The sequence below is a fragment of the Podarcis gaigeae genome (assembly GCF_964106915.1).
Source record: "Podarcis gaigeae genome assembly, chromosome: 2".
Lineage (NCBI taxonomy): Eukaryota > Metazoa > Chordata > Lepidosauria > Squamata > Lacertidae > Podarcis > Podarcis gaigeae.
This window is the reverse complement of record NC_139679.1, coordinates 102,787,492-102,807,024: the sequence shown is the minus strand read 5'-3', so window position 1 is coordinate 102,807,024 and position 19,533 is coordinate 102,787,492. Positions and strand designations below refer to the sequence as shown.

At 43.3% G+C, this 19,533-nt stretch overlaps 1 protein-coding gene across 14 annotated transcripts in view; it reads right to left on the bottom strand.

The window, feature by feature from the left end:
* The window catches only part of CADPS (calcium dependent secretion activator), a 347,764-nt gene that overhangs the window by 165,953 nt on the left and 162,278 nt on the right, over positions 1-19,533 (bottom strand). For all 14 annotated transcript variants that reach the window (XM_083723209.1, XM_083723203.1, XM_083723210.1 and 11 more), the window contains exons 7-9: positions 15,586-15,697; positions 9,002-9,141; positions 2,941-3,007 (exon numbers count right to left, since the gene is read on the bottom strand). In XM_083723209.1, the coding sequence (XP_083579335.1) occupies positions 2,941-3,007; positions 9,002-9,141; positions 15,586-15,697 (319 nt within the window). The remainder of the gene's footprint in view (positions 1-2,940; positions 3,008-9,001; positions 9,142-15,585; positions 15,698-19,533) is intronic.

Sequence of the window (19,533 nt, the reverse complement as noted above, 5' to 3'; positions counted from 1 at the left end):
GCTATGAGTGATCGCCAAAGAAGAAGAATGCTATCAGAATGGCTTGCAGAAGAGAGAGTGCAGCATGGTTCTTGTGGCTGGTTGTGCACCAGATTCCTGCAGCCCCGATATGACCAGTTGCACAACAAACTTCCACTAGCAGAACTGATGCACTGGATTTCACACTGCGCAACCATTATTCTCACCCTTATGCTAGCACAACCGCCCTTGCACTGTCAGAGAACGTTGAATGTTCCTCAACTTTTTCTGGGTCCAGTCTAAAGTGCTGGTTTTAAAGACCACCATATCCCATATGAACCTACCTGAAACCTCAAGACCATTTTGGGGGACATATTAAAACCTCATTGAACTGGGCTTATTCAAGAAACAAATCCCAGAAATTTAAAAAAGCTGCCAACCAAGAACAATCTTTGCTGCTCTTTCTGTCATATAGTGACAGGAAGCTGGCTTCAAAACTTTGGAGCCACCATTAAAAAAAAAATCTTGTTTGGTAGTGACCACCAGCTGTATAGCTGATAGGACTGTCAAAAGACTTTAAGTGCCAGACTGCCGCACTGCTTTTGCAGGATACAGATCCTTCTGTAACTCTGCAGGTGGCGAGATTCCTGAATGCGGTTATCTCACACACAAAAACCACCAAAAAACAACAACAACAACAAAAACTAATTGGACAGTTATGATGAGAGTGCATGACGGATCTCGTCTCCAGTTCTCCTTTTTCTGTGAACCGTCCCTTTGATCTTTCTGGGCCCCAAGGTGTTATTTGTCACTGCTCAATGTCCCACCCTTGCATCATGGTGTTCCTCTCCTGTTGTTAGATGTATTGGTTTTTATGCTTCTGTGCTTTTATGTTTGTACATATTTTATGGGCTAATAGCCGGTAATATAATATAATAAATAGAAAAATAAAAATAGTGCCAGATTTTAAAGACCAGGAACATACATGTGTGAGATGAGATGACTAGAATCATATGAAAACATAGCAAAGATTTCTGTGACATCATTACGACATTTACAGTTGAGGTATGTCTGGTCTGATGCTTTTAAGAGCCTCATATACAGCTGCAGCCAGTAGGGTAGTTCACAAGCAAGAATCACTGTTTTGGTGTTGTGAGGGCAGGGCAGTGGCTCAGTTAGCACCATGATGTCAGTGGGCTACGGCCATTTGGAAAGCTGCTAGCCAGCAACCAACCAACCAACCAACCAACCAACCAGGTGCTTGCACGATGCTGACTGAACTGTGCTCTGCCTCACCATCATCTCCCGACAGATGTTAGTAAGGAGCTACATTTGCCTCCAACCTCAGTTGCCCAGTAGAAGCAGCCAGTAATTCCCACCACCATATCTCAATCAAATTTCATGGTTCTGCTTAGCATACCTAAAGATGAATTTCCTAACAAGAAGACTAATTTGGTAGTTTTCAAGAATACTAGATAGAGCAATTGCTTTTGTGATGCTATCTTAGAAGAGCAGCAAGAGCAATCATTTCTATTTCTTTTTAAAAAGAGCCATGCTGTTATATCTTATGGACTCCCATATGTGAAAATAAATAAGTAAGGCTGGAGGTTGCATCCACCTCAAGCTTTTCAAAGAACATCTATCTGGAGGAGAAAATGAAGAGATACTTATAAGACATTAAGTGATTGGCCTTTCCCCCACTTCCTACAGTAAAAGTGTTTCATATAAAAACTTCTTGGCATGCTCCAGCCAGTTATGAGCAATAGACTGACTTTGCCGTGCATTTCCCCTGATTTATGATGCCGTGGACACATTTTCATTCCTAACCTTGGGGTCATATTCTGCCATCACTTTCACACTGCATAGCTCAGAATTTACAATGAGGTGAATAATGAGCCTGTGCTGTGAAATTTGCATGCAATTAGCATTCTGTTCATTGCAGAGGGTAAATTTGCAACCAGAGTGGTAGGTGATGTACAGAAAGGCACTCAGCAAAACATTCTCTCTCCTGGACTTACTCCAAAACTATTATGAGTATGTGATCCAAGAGGATGTGATAATGTTCTCTTAGGTTTCACGATACAGAGGCAAGGGATAGCTGTGTGCGGTCGGACAGACACTCTGGACTTTAAGAAGACCAATTTCAAAAAGGTTAAGGGAATATTGGGTGAGATCCCATGGTCAGAAATACTCTTAAGAGAAGGGAGTTCGAGATGGATGGGAGTTTAAAAAAGGTGAAACACCATTCCAACAAGAAAGAAGACTGAGAGGCAGCTAAAGAAATTGGTGCAGCTGCCTAAGGAGCTGACAGCTGAGCTGAGATTTAAGAAGAGCATGTATTAAAAAGCGGAAGAAACGGAACCTGGAACAAAAGAGCTTTTAAGCCTTGTTTGCTAGGCAAGGACTTCTCAGCACGCCGGCTGTAGGAGCTATGGGATGCTTGTGTGCAATCTTGCAGGAACATGCATCTCCCCTCAACATCTTGTGAGAGCATCCCAGAGCTGGTGTGCTGAGCGGGCCTTGCCCCTCAAGCAAGGCAGAGAGTTTAAAAGAGCTCCAGCATGGCTGGATTTATCATGCACAGTTTCAACCAGCCTGTCTTCAAGTGCGTATAGTTGAATTGTGCAAGTTAAATGCGATTGTACTGTAGTGGCTTATCTAGTGGATGAGGTGAAACCTGAGCTTCAGATTTTTTGGCCTATATATATCAATCTTACACCAGCATTACCCAACCAGGTGCTCTCCAGATGCTTTGGGCTACGAATCTCATCATTCCTTGATCATGCCGGCTAGAGATGAAGGGAGCTGTAGTTCAAAATATCTGGAGGGCACCAGGTTGGGGAAAGCTGCACTATATTATACCAGTTCTCAGAATTCAAGCTTTCAAAAAATAGAATTTTTAAAAGAGATATTAAAAAGAGCAGAGCTGGCAAAACCACCTCATGTTAAAATAAGGAGAACCTTTATTAGTCAAAATATTACCTGGACCAGCACAAAGAACCTTTTCTTCCATCTCTTCCAGACATTTTTGCCAATGGCCCACAAATATCTACAAAAGAAGCAGAGGCAATTTCAGTAGGCAAATATCTATGGGAAAGACTAAGATTATGGTGAGTTTAACATAATACTTATGGTGAGTTTAACATAATATTTATTTCATTCACAAAGTCAAAGGCTATATAGTCAGATATAAAGGCAAGGTTTACCACATCTCTAATCTCACTAATGGTTTTGAGTCTCACAGTTCAATTAATACAGGCAGGTCTCACAATCCAAACACAATGTTTTCTCAGAAAACCGTTTGTTTGGTGAGCTTTTGCATAATAAGTCAATTATTTCCATTTGATTCCTATGGGGAAATGTCTTCCTGACCATGAAATTTTGACCCCAATGTGACAGAAAAAGCCAGGAAAGCTCTCTGAAGCCTTGCAAAAGGCAAACAAGGAAGGAAAAATGCTCTCTTATTTGCTTGATCTCTTCCTTCTACCACAGTTTCTGGCGAAACAAAACACAAAAAGTAAAGCTTGTTTATGGCTATTTATTTGTTTACAGTACTACATGCAGATCCAGCTGTTTGGGTATCTGAATCTGTGGTGTGTATGGCGAGGTTTGGATACTAATTCATCATGTTTGGATAAGTCAAATGCTCAAAGAATGAGAATTTGTATAGTCGGACCTGTGTGTACAGTAAGCCCACAACTTGTGCACATTTATCTTGTGTACATTCAGCTTTACCCATGCGGCAATATAAATATTTTTTAAAAAATAAAAATGGGCATCCAGGAACACATTGCACCCAATGTATTTTGACTATATGCAGTTTTGGCTTTAGGTGATATCCCCATAACTCAACCCACATGGAAACTGAGGACTTACTGAAGAATTTATAAATATGCTTCAAGTGTTGAAAGTGTGGATATGGCAAGAAAAAATATTTTTGTGTTGTGATTGCTGCAGCATTTTACTATCTTGTGTCATGATCATTTATTTATTACAAAGTGTTGAAAATATGGATACATTTGATATGATTTATATCATTGTATCAAATGATGAGGAGAATTTTACTGCAAATCAGCTATGAGGGTGTGTTAAAAGGAGGGCATATAATACTTCAGAAATATACTAACATCATATACAATAGGGTGTAAAAAAATTATGTTTTCTATAAATATTTATTGTTGTTTATGCTTTATACAGGCCATGTTTACCATACGAATAACACATCATGACATTATTTAACCATTATGACATTATATAGCCAATCAGAATTGGCTATGCGGTCATCTCCTAAAGCCAATTCAGAATGAAAGCAGTAACCATCACTCTGAATAGTTGTTTTGGAGGGAGCTATGATTTTAATACATGTGTCCTGCTTCTGAAAAGTACCGCACCGCCCCATAGGACGCACCTAGTTTTTTTGGGGGGGAAATAAAGAAAAAAAATTATTTTCCCCCCAGGCACGGGGCTGGCGCGGGGGAAGCCCGAGCTTCCCCCGACCCGAGCCCCCAGAACACACTGCTATCCGCAAGCCTAGGGAGCTGCGTCGGTCTCCCCAGGCTTGCGGAGAGCTGAGCAAAGCCTGGGCACGCTCTTCAGCGCGCCCCAGGCTTCAGAATGCAGGCAGCTCTGCGCAACCTTTGGGAGCCCAACGCAGCTTCGTGCCGGGCTCCCTAGGGTTGCGCAGAGCTGTGTGAAGCCCGGGAGTGCTGGCAGCTCTGCTCAACCCTAGGGAGCCCGGTGCGACTTCGCGCAACTTCAAGGTTTGACTGTAATAAATAATGATAATGATAGTAATAATAATAATAATAATAATAATGCTCCACCCATCTGACTGGGTTGCCCCAGCCAAGTTGGGTGGCTTCCAACATATTAACAAAAAAACATAATGAAACATTAAACCTCAAAAAACTATACAGGGATCTCTTCAGATGGTTTGGGGTCGGTTAACTCCATTGCCTCCAACATTTCTCCAGTGAAACTAGGGGCATCCTACCATACCCTCCAGCATTTCTCCAAATAAAATAGTGAGGTCCTAACAAAAAGCGGGACATTCCAGGATCAAGCAGAAGCAGGGATGGCTTCTGTAAATCTGGGACCGTCCCTGGAAAATAGGGACACTTGGAGGGTCTGACAAGGCATCATCCAACAATCTTAGGGACTCCACTCTGGATTTGTGTAGAGTTTATTCCTTAGCCTCTCCCCCCCCCCCCCCCCGTCCTAAAGATATCTGGCAAGGCAGCAGAAGTTTAGGCTCAGAGTTTTTCTTTTCCCAGATAGGTTTCCTAATGCATGCAACACCAGATCCTTATGAACATTTAAGTCCATGTGTGAGTATCCAAAAGGACTGGAGGTGGGACAAATACTGTACTTTTCCATGTATAAAACGAAGTTTTTTTTTACTGTTAAATAATGTTCAAAATTGGGGCTCATCTTATACATGGATAGTGCAGAGGGGGGATGTGAGATCGGTTGCAGCTGCGAGCAGGTGGTTGTCAGTGGCGACTGGGTGGGTGACTGGTGGCTGCAGCAAGGGCTGCTTTGGATTGGCTGCTGCTGTGTCCATAAGGTTTGTGATTGGTGACTGTGGCAAGGGCTGGTGCAGACTGGCTTCTGCTGTGGCAATTGTGCGTGCAATTGCTGGCTGCTGTTGGTGGTGGGCAAACGCTGTGCAGCTTTTGTGATGCGTGCGATTGGCAGCGTTTGTCAGTCTGGCGAGTGATTTTTTGCACCCCCCCCAAAAAAAGCTCAAAAACTATGGGCAATCCCCCCACATTTTCTTAAATTGGAGCCCCCCTCAAATAGGGGGCACACGGAAAAATACGGCATGCTGGGTGGACAGAGAAAGAAAGTGTACCCTCCATTTGCAGGGGTTGAATATGGGTAAAGATGTCATGTGATCAGGCCCAGTGATATTTGGGAATCAGAGGAGGGTTTTTGCCATTTGAAAAATATTTGCGCTGCCCTTTATGCTGCTTTAAAGAAAAGTGTGAGGAAGCTCCGACAGTCCCATGAATTCAAATTTGTCTCCAAAGGTTGATTTAAATGTGATGCCAAGCGGGCAAGAAGAAATTGCCTGCGTACCTTGCTTAAACCAGGTCCCTCAGCCAGCAAAGCCCTCAGTGCACATATAAAGGCCAGGTTTAAATGAGATGCTGAGCCCCTGCAACCTGGGGAAATTCTTCTTGACCTCCTGCGTCACATTTAAATCAAGCCTAAATCTATGCAGACAAAACTGACAGGCACTTGGCCTACATGCTGTACAATTATGCATAATTTAGCAGAAACATTCTAGGATGCATTATTTATGGCTTGAACAAAAGTCCTCTGAAGTTAGTGGGGAAATTGTAATTGACTTCGGAGAGGTCTGGAGCATCAAAATTTGTAAGAACAGGGCAGATGGCTTAATCACTGAAATGTACTGAAGACTTCAGAATCAACTGTGAGTCAAAAGGAACTGTGACAAAAAGCCAAAGCTAATTAGGAGAGTTACACTCAGAAGCTTCTAAAGAAATGAAATATTGCTGAATGACTATCTACAGAGGGTGATCTAAATCTCAGGTTGGTCAGCTGCATATTCCTGGCGTGCCCAGAAATATTTCTAAACAAGGGGGGGGGGGAATTAATTGAATGTTAGGTCTAGCAGGGCTGCTTGATCTAGTAGGTAAAGGTAAAGGTAAAGGTACCCCTGCCCGTACGGGCCAGTCTTGCCAGACTCTGGGGTTGTGCGCCCATCTCACTCAAGAGGCCAGGGGCCAGCGCTGTCCGAAGACACTTCCGGGTTACGTGGCCAGTGTGACATCGCTGCTCTGGCGAGCCAGAGCTGCACACGGAAACGCCGTTTACCTTCCCGCTAGAAAGCGGTCCCTATTTATCTACTTGCACCCGAGGGTGCTTTCGAACTGCTAGGTTGGCAGGCGTTGGGACCGAGCAACGGGAGCGCACCCCGCCGCGGGGATTCAAACCGCCGACCTTTCGATCGGCAAGCCCTAGGCGCTGAGGCTTTTACCCACAGCGCCAGTAGGACTGGTCCCCAATTGTCATGCATACATGTCACCATATTGGCCTTGCTTATTTATTTTTTACTATAGAATAGGCTATGGAAGTGTAATTTAGGGCAGGTTTTTATGGAGAATAAGTAGAAGATTTTCCAACAGGAGATAATTTAATGCAGAGGGTGTTTTAACTAGAAAGGAGTTCAAAATTTATGCTTTGCCAAGCATTTACTAGATGGATTTGGGCAAGGAACTTTCTAACTGTCCCACTTCTCAGGTTGGAAATGAGGAAAAGTGAAAAAGCAGAGATGAAATACTTCCTGGTGAAACTAGGTTATTGAATAGTTTACATCCAAATAGTACTGTAACAATAGAAATTACTATCTGCTGTATTAGCTTCTTTTGCTCCTAACTGCACCATCGTCTTCCAGAGGATTTTAATAAAACAGTGCATTTGCAAAATATAGAAATGATTTACATCTCCCTGTAAATAATGATAATTGGCAGTTTCTGTTAATGTTCTTACCACACAGCAACAAGACTATTATTTTGAAAATGCAATGTAAGAAACATACACATCAAGCAAATCAAAATATGGCGATGATTACTGTGGTCTGTAGAGATTCATTCTCTCTTTTCGCTCTCCGTCCAACTGGGGTGGCAGTGGCAGTGGTGGTTGTGGGGATCGACCATGTGTGTTTCTGACATTGAGCAATTGGGACAGATTAGGGACCCTGATGGGATGCAGGTGGTGCTGTGGGTTAAACCACGGAGCCTAGGACTTGCCGATCAGAAGGTCGGCGTTTTGAATCCCTGCGACGGGGTGAGCTCCCGTTGCTTGGTCCCTGCTCCTGCCAACCTAGCAGTTCGAAAGCACCTCAAAGTGCAAGTAGATAAATAGGTACTGCTTCAGTGGGAAGGTAAATGGCGTTTCCGTGCGCTACTCTGGTTTGCCAGAAACGGCTTAGTCATGCTGGCCACATGACCCGGAAGCTGTCTACGGACAAACACCAGCTCCCTCGGCCAGTCACACGAGATGAGCGCCGCAACCCCAGAGTCGGTTACGACTGGACCTAATGGTCAGGGGTCCCTTTACCTTTTGGGACCCTGAGTTCATCCTCTGAAGCCCTTCTTTGTGTGCCTCCTTCATAAGAGGTTCAGAGGGTGGCAACATGAGAACAAGTCTTTTCTGTGGTGGCTCCCCATTTGTGGAATGCTCTCTCCAAGGAGATTCAGCTGGGGCTTTCATCACACACCTTTAGGCACCAGGTGAAAACATTCTTCTTCATTCAGTCCTTTGGCTGGTTGACATCCGAGGCCCTTTTAAATGTGTTATGGAAGGGGAGATTACTGGTTTGAATTTTAAATATGTATCAGGGAAGTTTTTAATCTGTGATATTTTAGTGTATTTTTTGGTCTCTATGGAAGCCGCCCAGAGTGGCTGGGGAAACCCAGCCAGATGGGCGGGGTACAAATAAATTATTATTATTATTATTATTATTATTAAGTGTTTTTGTATTACGTTGTGAACTGACCTAAGTTCTATGGATAAAGAGTGCTATACAAATAATAACAACAAAACAACAACACAATACAAATGGGGCAATTTCCCTGTTTATTTCTCTCTCTCACACACAAACAGAACAAAATTCCTGGTGAATTCTGTACAGATTTAGTTTTTAGCTCTACGCATCTACAGAAAAAAACAAACTATTACTTATTAAAACAAGCTGTCATTCTTTAAATGGAGGTTGTCATATTCTGTCATGTCACAAATTAAAGTCAAATTTCCCAAAAGCTCTGGGGCGGAGGGAAAGCAGGGCTAATTAGAACTAAAATATTAGGGTGGTTTACACAAGGAATTTAATTTAAGTCATTAAAAATATTATTATTACTATTTTTAAAATGTGGTGATTATCTTTGAAATGATTAGCTGAGATCCATTGAATCATCTTTTAACCATATGTAAACCAAGGAGGAGGAAGGCAAAGCCACATTTGTCTCGCCTCCGTCACGCCAGGAAGAAAAATGACGGATGCCAAACTACTTACCCAGAGTGCTTCATGTTTTGAGGTTTATCCATTCGGACTGCAAGTTTGATTTTCAGGTTCTGATCAGGACAGTTTTTGGAAACAACCATGTTGTGCCATTCTGATTGCTTGGGGCTGTTGGGTGTAGGATGAAGAATGACCTGAAGGAGACAAAGAAGAGAAACTTGTAGTATGGTGAGGTTTAGAGAGAACAGAGAGTGCAGAGATACTGAGAGAGAAACACAATTCATTCTTCACTTTTGCAGTGTTTCTGGGCTGAGTTCAAAGTGTTGGCTTTGGGTCTCAGTATTTAAAGCAGGCTGGGGTGAAATGCAACCCTCCAGGCCTTTCTGGCCCCCAGGATTTACCATTTCTCTAGGCCATGCCATGTCCCACCAACCCCGGACAGCCCTTCCATAAGAGATTTTGACCGGCTGGAACATGTCATCAAACTCTTGCTTGCCTGTTTGGAAGATGTGCGTATTTATGTGTGAATAAGTGTGTGTATTTGTATAGAAACCTGTGCCTTTTGTCTGGCTGTAATGTAGCCTTTTCTACAAAGATAAGTGCCACTTCAAGCTTGAACCAGTTTTGCTTCTGGCACCATCCACCATCAAGGCTCCAGAAGGTTACTCTTGACTAATATTGACCGACAAGACTCCTCACCCTAGATTGCCTGCTTCTGTATGTACACACCTCTGCCATAGGGATGTCTGGTCAGGAGCATCCTAGGCCCTAAGAGTTTGGGGCCCACCCCTAGGTCTTAGTTTGGGCCCCGTTGATGTCACTAAACAAAATCCCCACCCTATTCCATTCTTTTCCATATCCAAAGTGATTTCTGATGCCCGTTTCTATGGTTCCTAATTGGATTGTTTTACTGGGGAGCTGAGGAAGGGGAAAACCCACTGGAATGGGATTGGAAATTTCCCAATCCAGTGTTTTCTTTTCTTCTGCCTCTGAGGCAACCCCCTCACCCCACCGAGGTGCGGTTACCCAAACAGCACACAACCTTCAAAGTATGGTTGTACCACGGACCACAGAGTCTTGTATTAGGCGCAGTTTTGTTTCAGTTAAATATGAATGTGTCATTAGAAAGACACTGAATTTGCTATAAGATTTAATGTTTTTAAATATACCAAAAAGAAGGTGGTTGGTTTTTTTTAATAAAACAGCAAGTATGACTTCTAGTATGCTAATATATAATGGCAGCTTTTGGTTGTGGTAGCATAAAAAGGTGAAAAACAATGTGCAGGGAGAGAGGTTCATTTTATTGAATACGGTGAAGCTAAACTTTAAGCTACACCGTGAGCTAATGGAATGAGAACTGTTTAAAATATTTGAAGAGGCTGAAAAGGTTAAGGAAATGATAACATCTTATAAAAGCTATGGGTGGTTAGGGAGATGATTCCGGGAGATGATTCTGCTTTGACACAATTAAAAATATCTCAGGAAAACTAATTAATTAATTAATTAATTAATTAATTAATACCCTCCCTGCCCCCCTGAGGGTTTATTCTGTATCTTGCTTCTGATATATTATTTGTTTTCCTGTTTGGGTTCTTGAAGAGTAAAGACATGTTCTTTTCATTTTTTACTTTTGGCACCTCTGTTTTCCATTTCAGCTTGTTCCAATGACTCAGGAGGTAAAATCTCATTATTAAGCTTCTTATTATTCTGCAGCAGGATTAATCTCCTCCTAATGCATTAACCTTTAAGGGCATGTACTCTCATTACTCAGATGATTTCTATCTTTTTCCTGACTAGCTGTATTTGCCTAATACTGACACACAACTTCATCTTCCTAATATTCCATCGATCTTGAACTCTGCTGCTGATTCAACAGACTATACCTTTTTTATTTCTGTAATGGGATTAAAACATCTCTAGCACCGATTGCAGCAACAGACCTAATTTTTGTTTAAATATGCAGCTCAAATCACTGAATGCTTCCTCCGAGTCCTCTGACTTCAGCAAATTATTATGTTAAATGAATATTTTCTTTGCCAAGTTAAAAATAACATAGCATATTTTTTCTTTCCTTTTTTAAAGTTAACCAAGACATACAAACTTTAGAGGGCACCTTCCTGCTATGGCTAACGACTTAAAAGTTCTTTCCTACACAAGCTCTATGCCAAGTAATAACTGATTACTCTTTGTGGTAACTGACCCCAACAATCTCCTGTGGAGACCAACTGTATCTTGAGCCTAAGTTTCATTCACATTTCAAATGTAATACACTTGTTTGTGAGCTGGCAGTTAGTAGCTATATTTGGTCAACTTTTCCTCTTCTAAACATATTAGAATAATGGATACATCTAGCTCAGACCTACACAACTTGCAACCCAAATGCAACTCAGAGACAGCTCCAGCAGAAAACTGCGCTGCAACTTCTACTTAACAACACACACCTATTTCAGATAGCTTCAAGATGTATTGTCTGCCTTCCGCCAGTGTGGTGTAGTGGTCAAGTTTGTCGGACTAGGACCTGGGTGACTGGGGTTCAAATCCCCATTTCGCCACAAAGCTTGGGCCAGTCACTGCCTTTCAGCCTAACCTACTTCACAGGGGAGGTTAAATGGGGATTAAATGTGGAAGGGGAAAACCATGTGTGCCACCTTAAGCTCCTTGGATAAAAAGGTAGGATATAAATGCAATAAATCAAGCAATCAGTGCCTCCTTTGAGCTGAGGCAGCGTGCCATGCAGCTCCTTAGGGGTTTCTCTTGTGTGGTAGTAGTGAAGAACCCCCGGGTTAAGGTTCTGGAAGCTCCACTGGGTTTCCTGGAGAGGAGAGCCTAGGAGTTGGCTGTAAACTGAGCTGGTAAGCTCAGTCTCTATATAAATCATGCCCAAGGGCCATTACACCCACCATATTTGTAGTCTCAGGCAGGGAACAGAAAGAAGCTTACTGAGCCTTCATGGCCCCCCAAACATGCATGGGCACTACAGGATTGGGCTGTTAGAAAAACCAAATGCCCATTATTCTCAGATTTCATGGAACAGGTATTTGTGGCTTGTGGACGTAATTGCTTCTTGCCGTTATTGCTACAGCTAAATGGGAGGCATTGGGATAGCTGCTGAGCTACAGTTGAAATATTTTAAGTTCTAATCAAGCACAGACTTGGTCTCAAGAACACCTTTGGGTTTATCTCTTTCGGGCATCATTCTACTTTAGACTGCTTGGTTCTGCTACCTTTGGGGCACTATTTTCTTCCTTCGCTCATCTGCAAAAAAAACCTGGGCTGTATTTATTTGAAACGCTAAATCATGGGCATAATTCTCTCTTGGAAAACAAATCTCTAAACACACCTACTTGTCTATCAGGGGGAAGACAACAGAGACGCCTTCTGCCCACTGTGGGAGACACTCCTCTCATAGCTGAGGGGAAGTGAAGGCGCCTTTAATAGTAAAGGCATCTCTCAGTCTCTGCACCTTGAAAGGACCTCCTGTTTAAAGACACAGATGGTCCTTATGTCCAAATTCACGCTTAGAGTGTGTGTGAGGGGGGTGAGTGAAGAGAAAGCAGAGGCAGACATAGAATTCATTGGCAATTATGTCTGCCACCAAGACAAATTGTGCAGCTGCAGGCTCTGGAGAGAGCGAGGGGGAAAATCAATGATGACTAACTGAAGTGTCATAAAGCAACAGAGAAGGAACATTCAGGAGCACTCTGTGTGTAGCTGATAGCACCGGGGAACAAGCTGAATCACAAAAAAGGGAATTAGTGTTATGAACCTTAGCAGCTGGGAGGGGGGAGAAAGGGGCAGGCTGCAGTTAATTCAGCAGGGGCCCTGTTGCCGAATTTAGCATGCTAAATTATTTACTGATCATCCAGCTGACATCACGTAATCAATCCCCAACATCCACAGCAGATCCTCCTGTCCCGGGCTGTTAAGGTGAAGTATTTTTCCAGGACAGTCTGCAGCTTTGTATGTCTGCAACACAAGTTAGCTGAAGCTCAGGTGAATTTTAACAGCCTTACAATTTAGGCAATCCCATCTCTACTCTTATAGAGACACGGGTGGCACTGTGGGTTAAACCACAGAGCCTAGGACGGGCCGATCAGAAGGTCGGCGTTTCGAATCCCCGTTGCTCAGTCCCTGCTCCTGCCAACCTAGCAGTTTGAAAGCACGTCCAAGTGCAAGTAGATAAATAGGTACTGCTCCGGCGGGAAGGTAAACGGCGTTTCCGTGCACTGCTCTGGTTCGCCAGAAGCGACTTAGTCATGCTGGCCACATGACTCGGAAGCTGTCTGCAGACAAACGCCAGCTCCCTTGGCCAATAAAGCGAGATGAGTGTTGTAACCCCAGAGTCGGCCACGACTGGACCTAATGGTCAGGGGTCCCTTTACCTTTACCTATCTCTACTCTAAAACAAACACCTGGAAGAGGCTTGCATTGACTGGTGGCAATGTGTGAAGAGGATCTGACTTGATTTTTCATCCTTCTTTTCTTCATTGCAATAGCTTGCCTGAACTAAAATATCTCTTTGAATAGGTAAAAGAGAAATTAAGGATCAGTGTTCAGCATCTTCTGTTAGACAAGGCAGGTTAAAGCATGTAGCCAAGATAGCTTACCCATCACTCGTGAGCTGAAGTGTGCACTAGGGAGACTTAATTTCACATCTCCCACCAATTTTCCTGAAGTTACGGCAGCAGTGCTTGTATATTGTCTTTTTAAATTGCCCATTGCTGTGCTCTCCATTTATTTCTTATTGTTAAATAAAGTGTACTTCATTGAAGTCTTGTCCCTAAGTGTGGTGACAGATACATCCTACAAATTCGGCTACCACACTTATAGTAGCTCTTAAGTCAGGGGTTCTCAGAATTTCTACTCCCAGGTCCCGCTGGAGATGACTAAAGATTACTGAGGACAACCGGACACAAAATGGTAGTGCAGGGGCACAGCCAGTCACAAAATGGAGGCAGATGTTGATGGGTCATATGGCAATTAGTGACATCATTTTCTATTGATCCCTGTACAAAAGCCCTCTTTTGAAATGGCTAAATTCTTTGCCACAGAAGTTTCCTTGTGGCGAAGAGTTCCATAGGTATTGTGAGTCAGTGTCCCTGTTTTAGACAGTGGTATAGGTTTTTTATTTTATATTTTTCGCTCTCCCTATGCCTCTCAAAGTATTTTTTACTCATTCATTGCCACTTCTTCTTTTCTCTCTTTCAAATTACACCTTAGCCCCCTGCAACTGCCAGTTTCTTTTATCCCTTTTCCCTGCTCCTTTTACACACACTTTTTTTCTCCTATAAGAACTGTCCTTTCTTATCCCCTTCCTTTCTATTCCCAGTGTGTTATTATTATTAAGCTGATTTTAAAAGAAATTCATCTTTTACCTTCCCTCCTAAGTTCCTCCAACACCCCCTTTGGCCTCATGAGAATTCATCAATATTTTAGTGTGAATTTCTTCTAATATATGCATATTTGTGTGCAATTTTGTACAATAGACACATCTTTGCAAAGCAATTTTGCCTAATAAGATTTTGGTATGTTATGTTCACTAATATCTGCATTTTTATTTACCCTAATAAATGCATTACTTGGCCAGAGAACTTTACTGCAAAATTTGGTAATGTGTGAAATTTTAAAGGATGGCTGGGTTTCAGTTCGAATATTGTTTCAGAAAGTGCAAATTACATTGGTTTGGCATTGAAGATGAACTGCCTTGGATTTCTCCCCCAACCCTAGTCGCTGGTGCTTTCGCCAGCCCAACCAGGAGATGGGTCAGGTGAGTGAGGAAGTGCTAAGGCCTACTGGTGGCCTCTAACCCACCTTTTGTGGGTATGTCTAATTGGGTGTGTAGCTGTGCACCAACAAGGATATTCCGACTAAAGATCAGGAATAGCTTTCTGATGGTAAGAGCTGTTCAACCATGGAACAGACTCCCTTGGGGGTCCCATCCAGCTCTAATTTCTATGATTCTATGTGCCACACCCCCCCACTTTATTTGAAACAAAGACTTCAACCAATCTCCTCTCTGAAATTCTTTAGTGATTGTGATGCTTACAAGGAACCAATCTAGCTCCTTCTATGCCAGCCCAGAAAGCTTGTCTTTTAGCTCTAGAACAAACTCTGTCCTCCTTTTCTGTTCTGCAAAGGTGCATTTATGTGTTTTATGTGCTTTCCCAACAGCTGCCAATATTATGGTATTTTTTGCTCTATAAGACTCACTTTTTCCCTCTTAAAAAGGGGAAATGTGCGTGCGTCTTATGGAGTGAATGCAGGCTGCGCAGCTATCACAGAAGTCAGAACAGCAAGGGGGATTGCTGCTTTCACTGCGCAGCAATTCCTCTTGCTCTTCTGGCTTCTGAGATTCAGAATATTTTATTTCTTGTTTTCCTCCTCCAAAAACTAGGTGCATCTTGTGGTCTGGTGCGTCTTATAGAGCGAAAAATACGGTACTTCCTTGTCTGGGGACGTTTGGTAGGCTGCAGTTCTTAAAAAGCTATGCCAGAGATGAAATGTTCTAATTTGCAGCACTGCGGGTTAGAAAGCCTGTGTTCTTTTGCGACCTGGGTTCATAAAACCGCTACCCCTGATGGGCGGCGGGGTTTTCCTCCTCCTGCAAAGCAAAGCTGAAGAAGCATCGTTGCCCTTACCCGCCCGAGTTCTTTGTCTTCTAAAGCCAGCACGCCGGTGCTCTCGGTAAACAGCTTCACCTTCACTGCTGGAAGGGCATGCGTCGTGCTAAAGTCACCTTGAGTCCCCCATCTGTGAAAACATCCAAGATGGGAAAAAAAGCATGAGGCAAGAAACGCAGTCTGCCAACCCAGCCCCGTCACCTCGGGGTGGAAAAGGTTAATGCAAATGTCACCAACTGTCTTAGGCATTAAAAAAGCAACAGGAGTGACATTGTGCTAATTAATTAAGTTGGTAAGAAAAACTGTAAGACAACAACTCTGCAATATCACAAAGCTTCCTCTGGGAAGGCAACAGAATAGCACGAAGGAAATGCTCGAAGAACACACACATCCGCACGCGCCACGGATACACAAATGCGCTTTTAGTTATTTTTGCAAGTGAGTAAAATAAACCCGATGAACATAATTTAGCACTGAAACTTCGCACAGAAGTTGCAGAGCCATCTGGAAACTTACCTGTCTGCCACTGCTAATTTTCTAGAGAAAGAGGTGCCATAACTCATCATGAACCCTTGTTCTCCCCAAATTTGCAATGGCGCCCACCTGAGAGGTGCCGGAACTGAGTTCCAGCAAATTCCAGCTGAAAAAAAAGCCCTGCCTGTCTCCCATTACTGAAATAGCAGAGTGGTTGCAGACAATAGGAGTCTAGTAAATGAGGCATCTAGGCGCAGCACTCAGGCAGCACTCAGCATTAGAACCAACATGGATACAGCAAGGTTGCCTCTTCCAGGGTTCTGACTTGTGTGGGGATCCTTCACAGAGGCAAAAGGTTCCCCATTGGCAGACATTCACCTTATTGGGTGTGGGCTGAGGAAAAAACAGCACAGGTAAGGTAAAGGACCCCTGGACAGTTAAGACCAGTCAAAGGCGACTATGGGGTGTGGCGCTCACCTCACTTCAGGCGGAGGGAGCTGGTGTTTGTCCACAGAAAACTTTCCGGGTCATGTAGCCAGCATGACTAAACCACTTCTGGCGCAATGGAACACCGTGACAGAAACAAGAGCGCACAGAAAAGCCATTTACCTTCCCGCCACAGTGGTAACGATTTATCTACTCGCACTGGTATGCTTTTGAACTGCTAGGTTGGTAGAAGCTGGGACAGAGCAACGGGAGCTCGCCACCACCTTGCAGCTTTGAACCGCCGACCTTCTGACCGGCAAGCCCAAGAGGCTCAGTGGTTTAGGCCACAGCACCAACAGCACAATCTCGGAGTCGGGGCTTAATGCTGAGCCCCGTACCCCCACTCTGTATACTGTTGGATGCTGGGATGCCAAAGAAGGATGGCAAAAACATCAGAATGGCCAGTTCTAGTGCTTCCTCTCTTTATGGTCTTGATTTATGGGCTATTACTAAAATGAGGCTGTATTTTAAGTCGTATTTTAATTAACTGTTTGTTGTTGTTTTTATTACGTTTTATTGTAATTCACATTTGGTGTTAGTTGCCCTGAGCCCGACCCTGGCTGGGGAGGGTGGGGTATAAATAAAAATTTATGATGATGATGATGCCAAAAATTTGTTAAATACAATTTGTTTTTTTGGGCAGTGTAGCAGAGGGTGTGGGGGGAAGAAGAGGAGAAGCTGGACAGAAGGTAACAGATAAGAACATAAGAGCTCTGTTGAATCAGGCCAATAGACAGTCTGCCCCCCTCCTGTGGTGATCCTCGTAGAACTCTGGCCCAGTGGTTGCCATTTGATTTTGAATTGATTTTAGAATATTGATTTTAGAATGTGTGTTACTTTTATTGCTGCTAGCCGCTCTGAGCCCGGCTCTGCCTGGGGAGGGCGGGATATAAATAAATTTATTATTATTATTATTATTATTATTATTATTATTATTATTATTAGTCCAGAATCCTGTTCTCATAGTGGCCAACCAGATATCAAAGGGAAGCCCTCGAGAAGCATCTGAGCACCTGCTGGAGTTTCCAAACACTCATCAACGGCAGCCCCGCAAAGAATACATTGCAGTAGTCCAATTTGGATGTGACCAGGGCATGACTAACATTTTGTACTATTCAGTCCACTTTATCCTGAGCCACTTGTGGTACCCTGTAAATCCTTTAGCTTTCAGAGGACTTTTGTCAGAAGAGGAGTGTTCAGGATGCTGGACTTGGAACATTCTCTGCCTTATTGGTTCATTCTAGTTTAACAATTCATAGCGGGATCCTAGTCTCTAGCTCTGGAGAGAACACAGGGAACTTTTCATTACGGCTGTGATTGATTTTCAATAATCTTCACAGCTCATTTAATTTTGTTTCTCGAACTTCCAAGCTGCGCTAACATTTTAATTTTTTTAAAACAAACGGTGCATTGGTCTCGTGAAGGTAGGCTGTTCTCTCCTCTCCCCATCGCTCACGTAATGAAACTCACCTACAGCTTAATAAATCTTGAGAAATAGCCTTAATATTGCCATTCTGTGTAAAGAGACACCATAAAGAACATTGTGGCCCAGCTCTCTCCTGTTTCCTCATGTCCTCCAGTTTCCCAAAGGAAAACAGGGGCACTCCGTTGCATGAGTTGGTGGAGGGAGGAGCCCTGTTTTGCAGCCCAGAGGCAAGGCTCAAAGGATAATGGTGGGTCTCGAGCAGGGAACCTGTGGCCCTCCAGGCGCTGTTGGACTTTAGCTCCCATCAGCCTCAGCCAGCAAAGCCGGTGGGCAGGCATGATAGGAGTTGTAGTCCTGCAACATCTGGCAAACCATAGGTTTCCCATTCTTGGACTAGTGGCTTATACTTTTCAGAAATGCTGAAGTTGTTGGGAGAAAAACTATCTGTACTTTCTCATCAAATCCAAACTTATTTACAATTTAAAGAGGGGGGCTGGGATGCCTGTTTCAAGTGTTGTTACTTTCTGCTTGAGATTTCACTGTTTATTAGGATGCAACCCTAGAAGAAGAAGCAACCCTAGAAGAAGAAGAAGAAGAAGAAGAAGAAGAAGAAGAAGAAGAAGAAGAAGAAGAAGAAGAGGAGTTTGGATTTGATATCCCGCCTTTCACTCCCCTTCAGGAGTCTCAAAGCGGCTAACATTCTCCTTTCCCTTCCTCTCCCACAACAAACACTCTGTGAGCTGAGTGGGGCTGAGAGACTTCAAAGAATGTGACTGACCCAAGGTCACCCAGCAGCTGCATGTGGAGGAGCGGAGACGTGAACCCGGTTCCCCAGATTACATGACTACCACTCTTAACCACTACACCACACTGGCTCTATGCAGCATTTATTTGAGAAACAGTCCACTCTGTTGGACCTCGGAGAAAACAGGCTTGCCGTTCTGCTTGCAGAGGTCTGTGGTGCATAATGCAATTTTAGACATAAATGTTTCTACTTGTGGTGCGAATATCTCCAGTGTGGTACACAGCTTATACTCAGTCCCTCTCCTTGTGGCGCACAAAAGTAATTGTGGGTTAACCTCTAAGGCCTGACAAGTACGAATAACAGTACATAATGTTTCTGAGCTTTAAGATTGTATTTTTTAAAAACTTCTGACTATTAACTCTGTCTGGCATTTTAAACCATGAGAAGAAGAAAGTTTCAAAAGTCTTGGCTTTATCAAAAACAGAAAATATTTGAAAAACTATGTGGGATGTGATACTTTCCCCTTAAGCAGGGATCTGTGGTCCTCCAGATGTTGACTCCAATTCCCACCATCCCCAGCCAAGCCTAGCTTAGGAGTTGTGGATGACAGAAGTTGTAGGCCAACAACATCTGGAAGGCCACAGGTTCTCCACTCCCGACCTAAAGTGAACATTTACAAGCCCACTAAGTTGGAAATCACCATTTAAATGGTTCTGACCAATTACATTCTGTATTGAATGGTTGCCTTTTCTGCAATCCTCAAGGTTGAGATAGGTGCAGTAAAGGGAAACGGAAAGCATGCATCGTGCATTCAAGTTGCCAGCATTCAATGGAA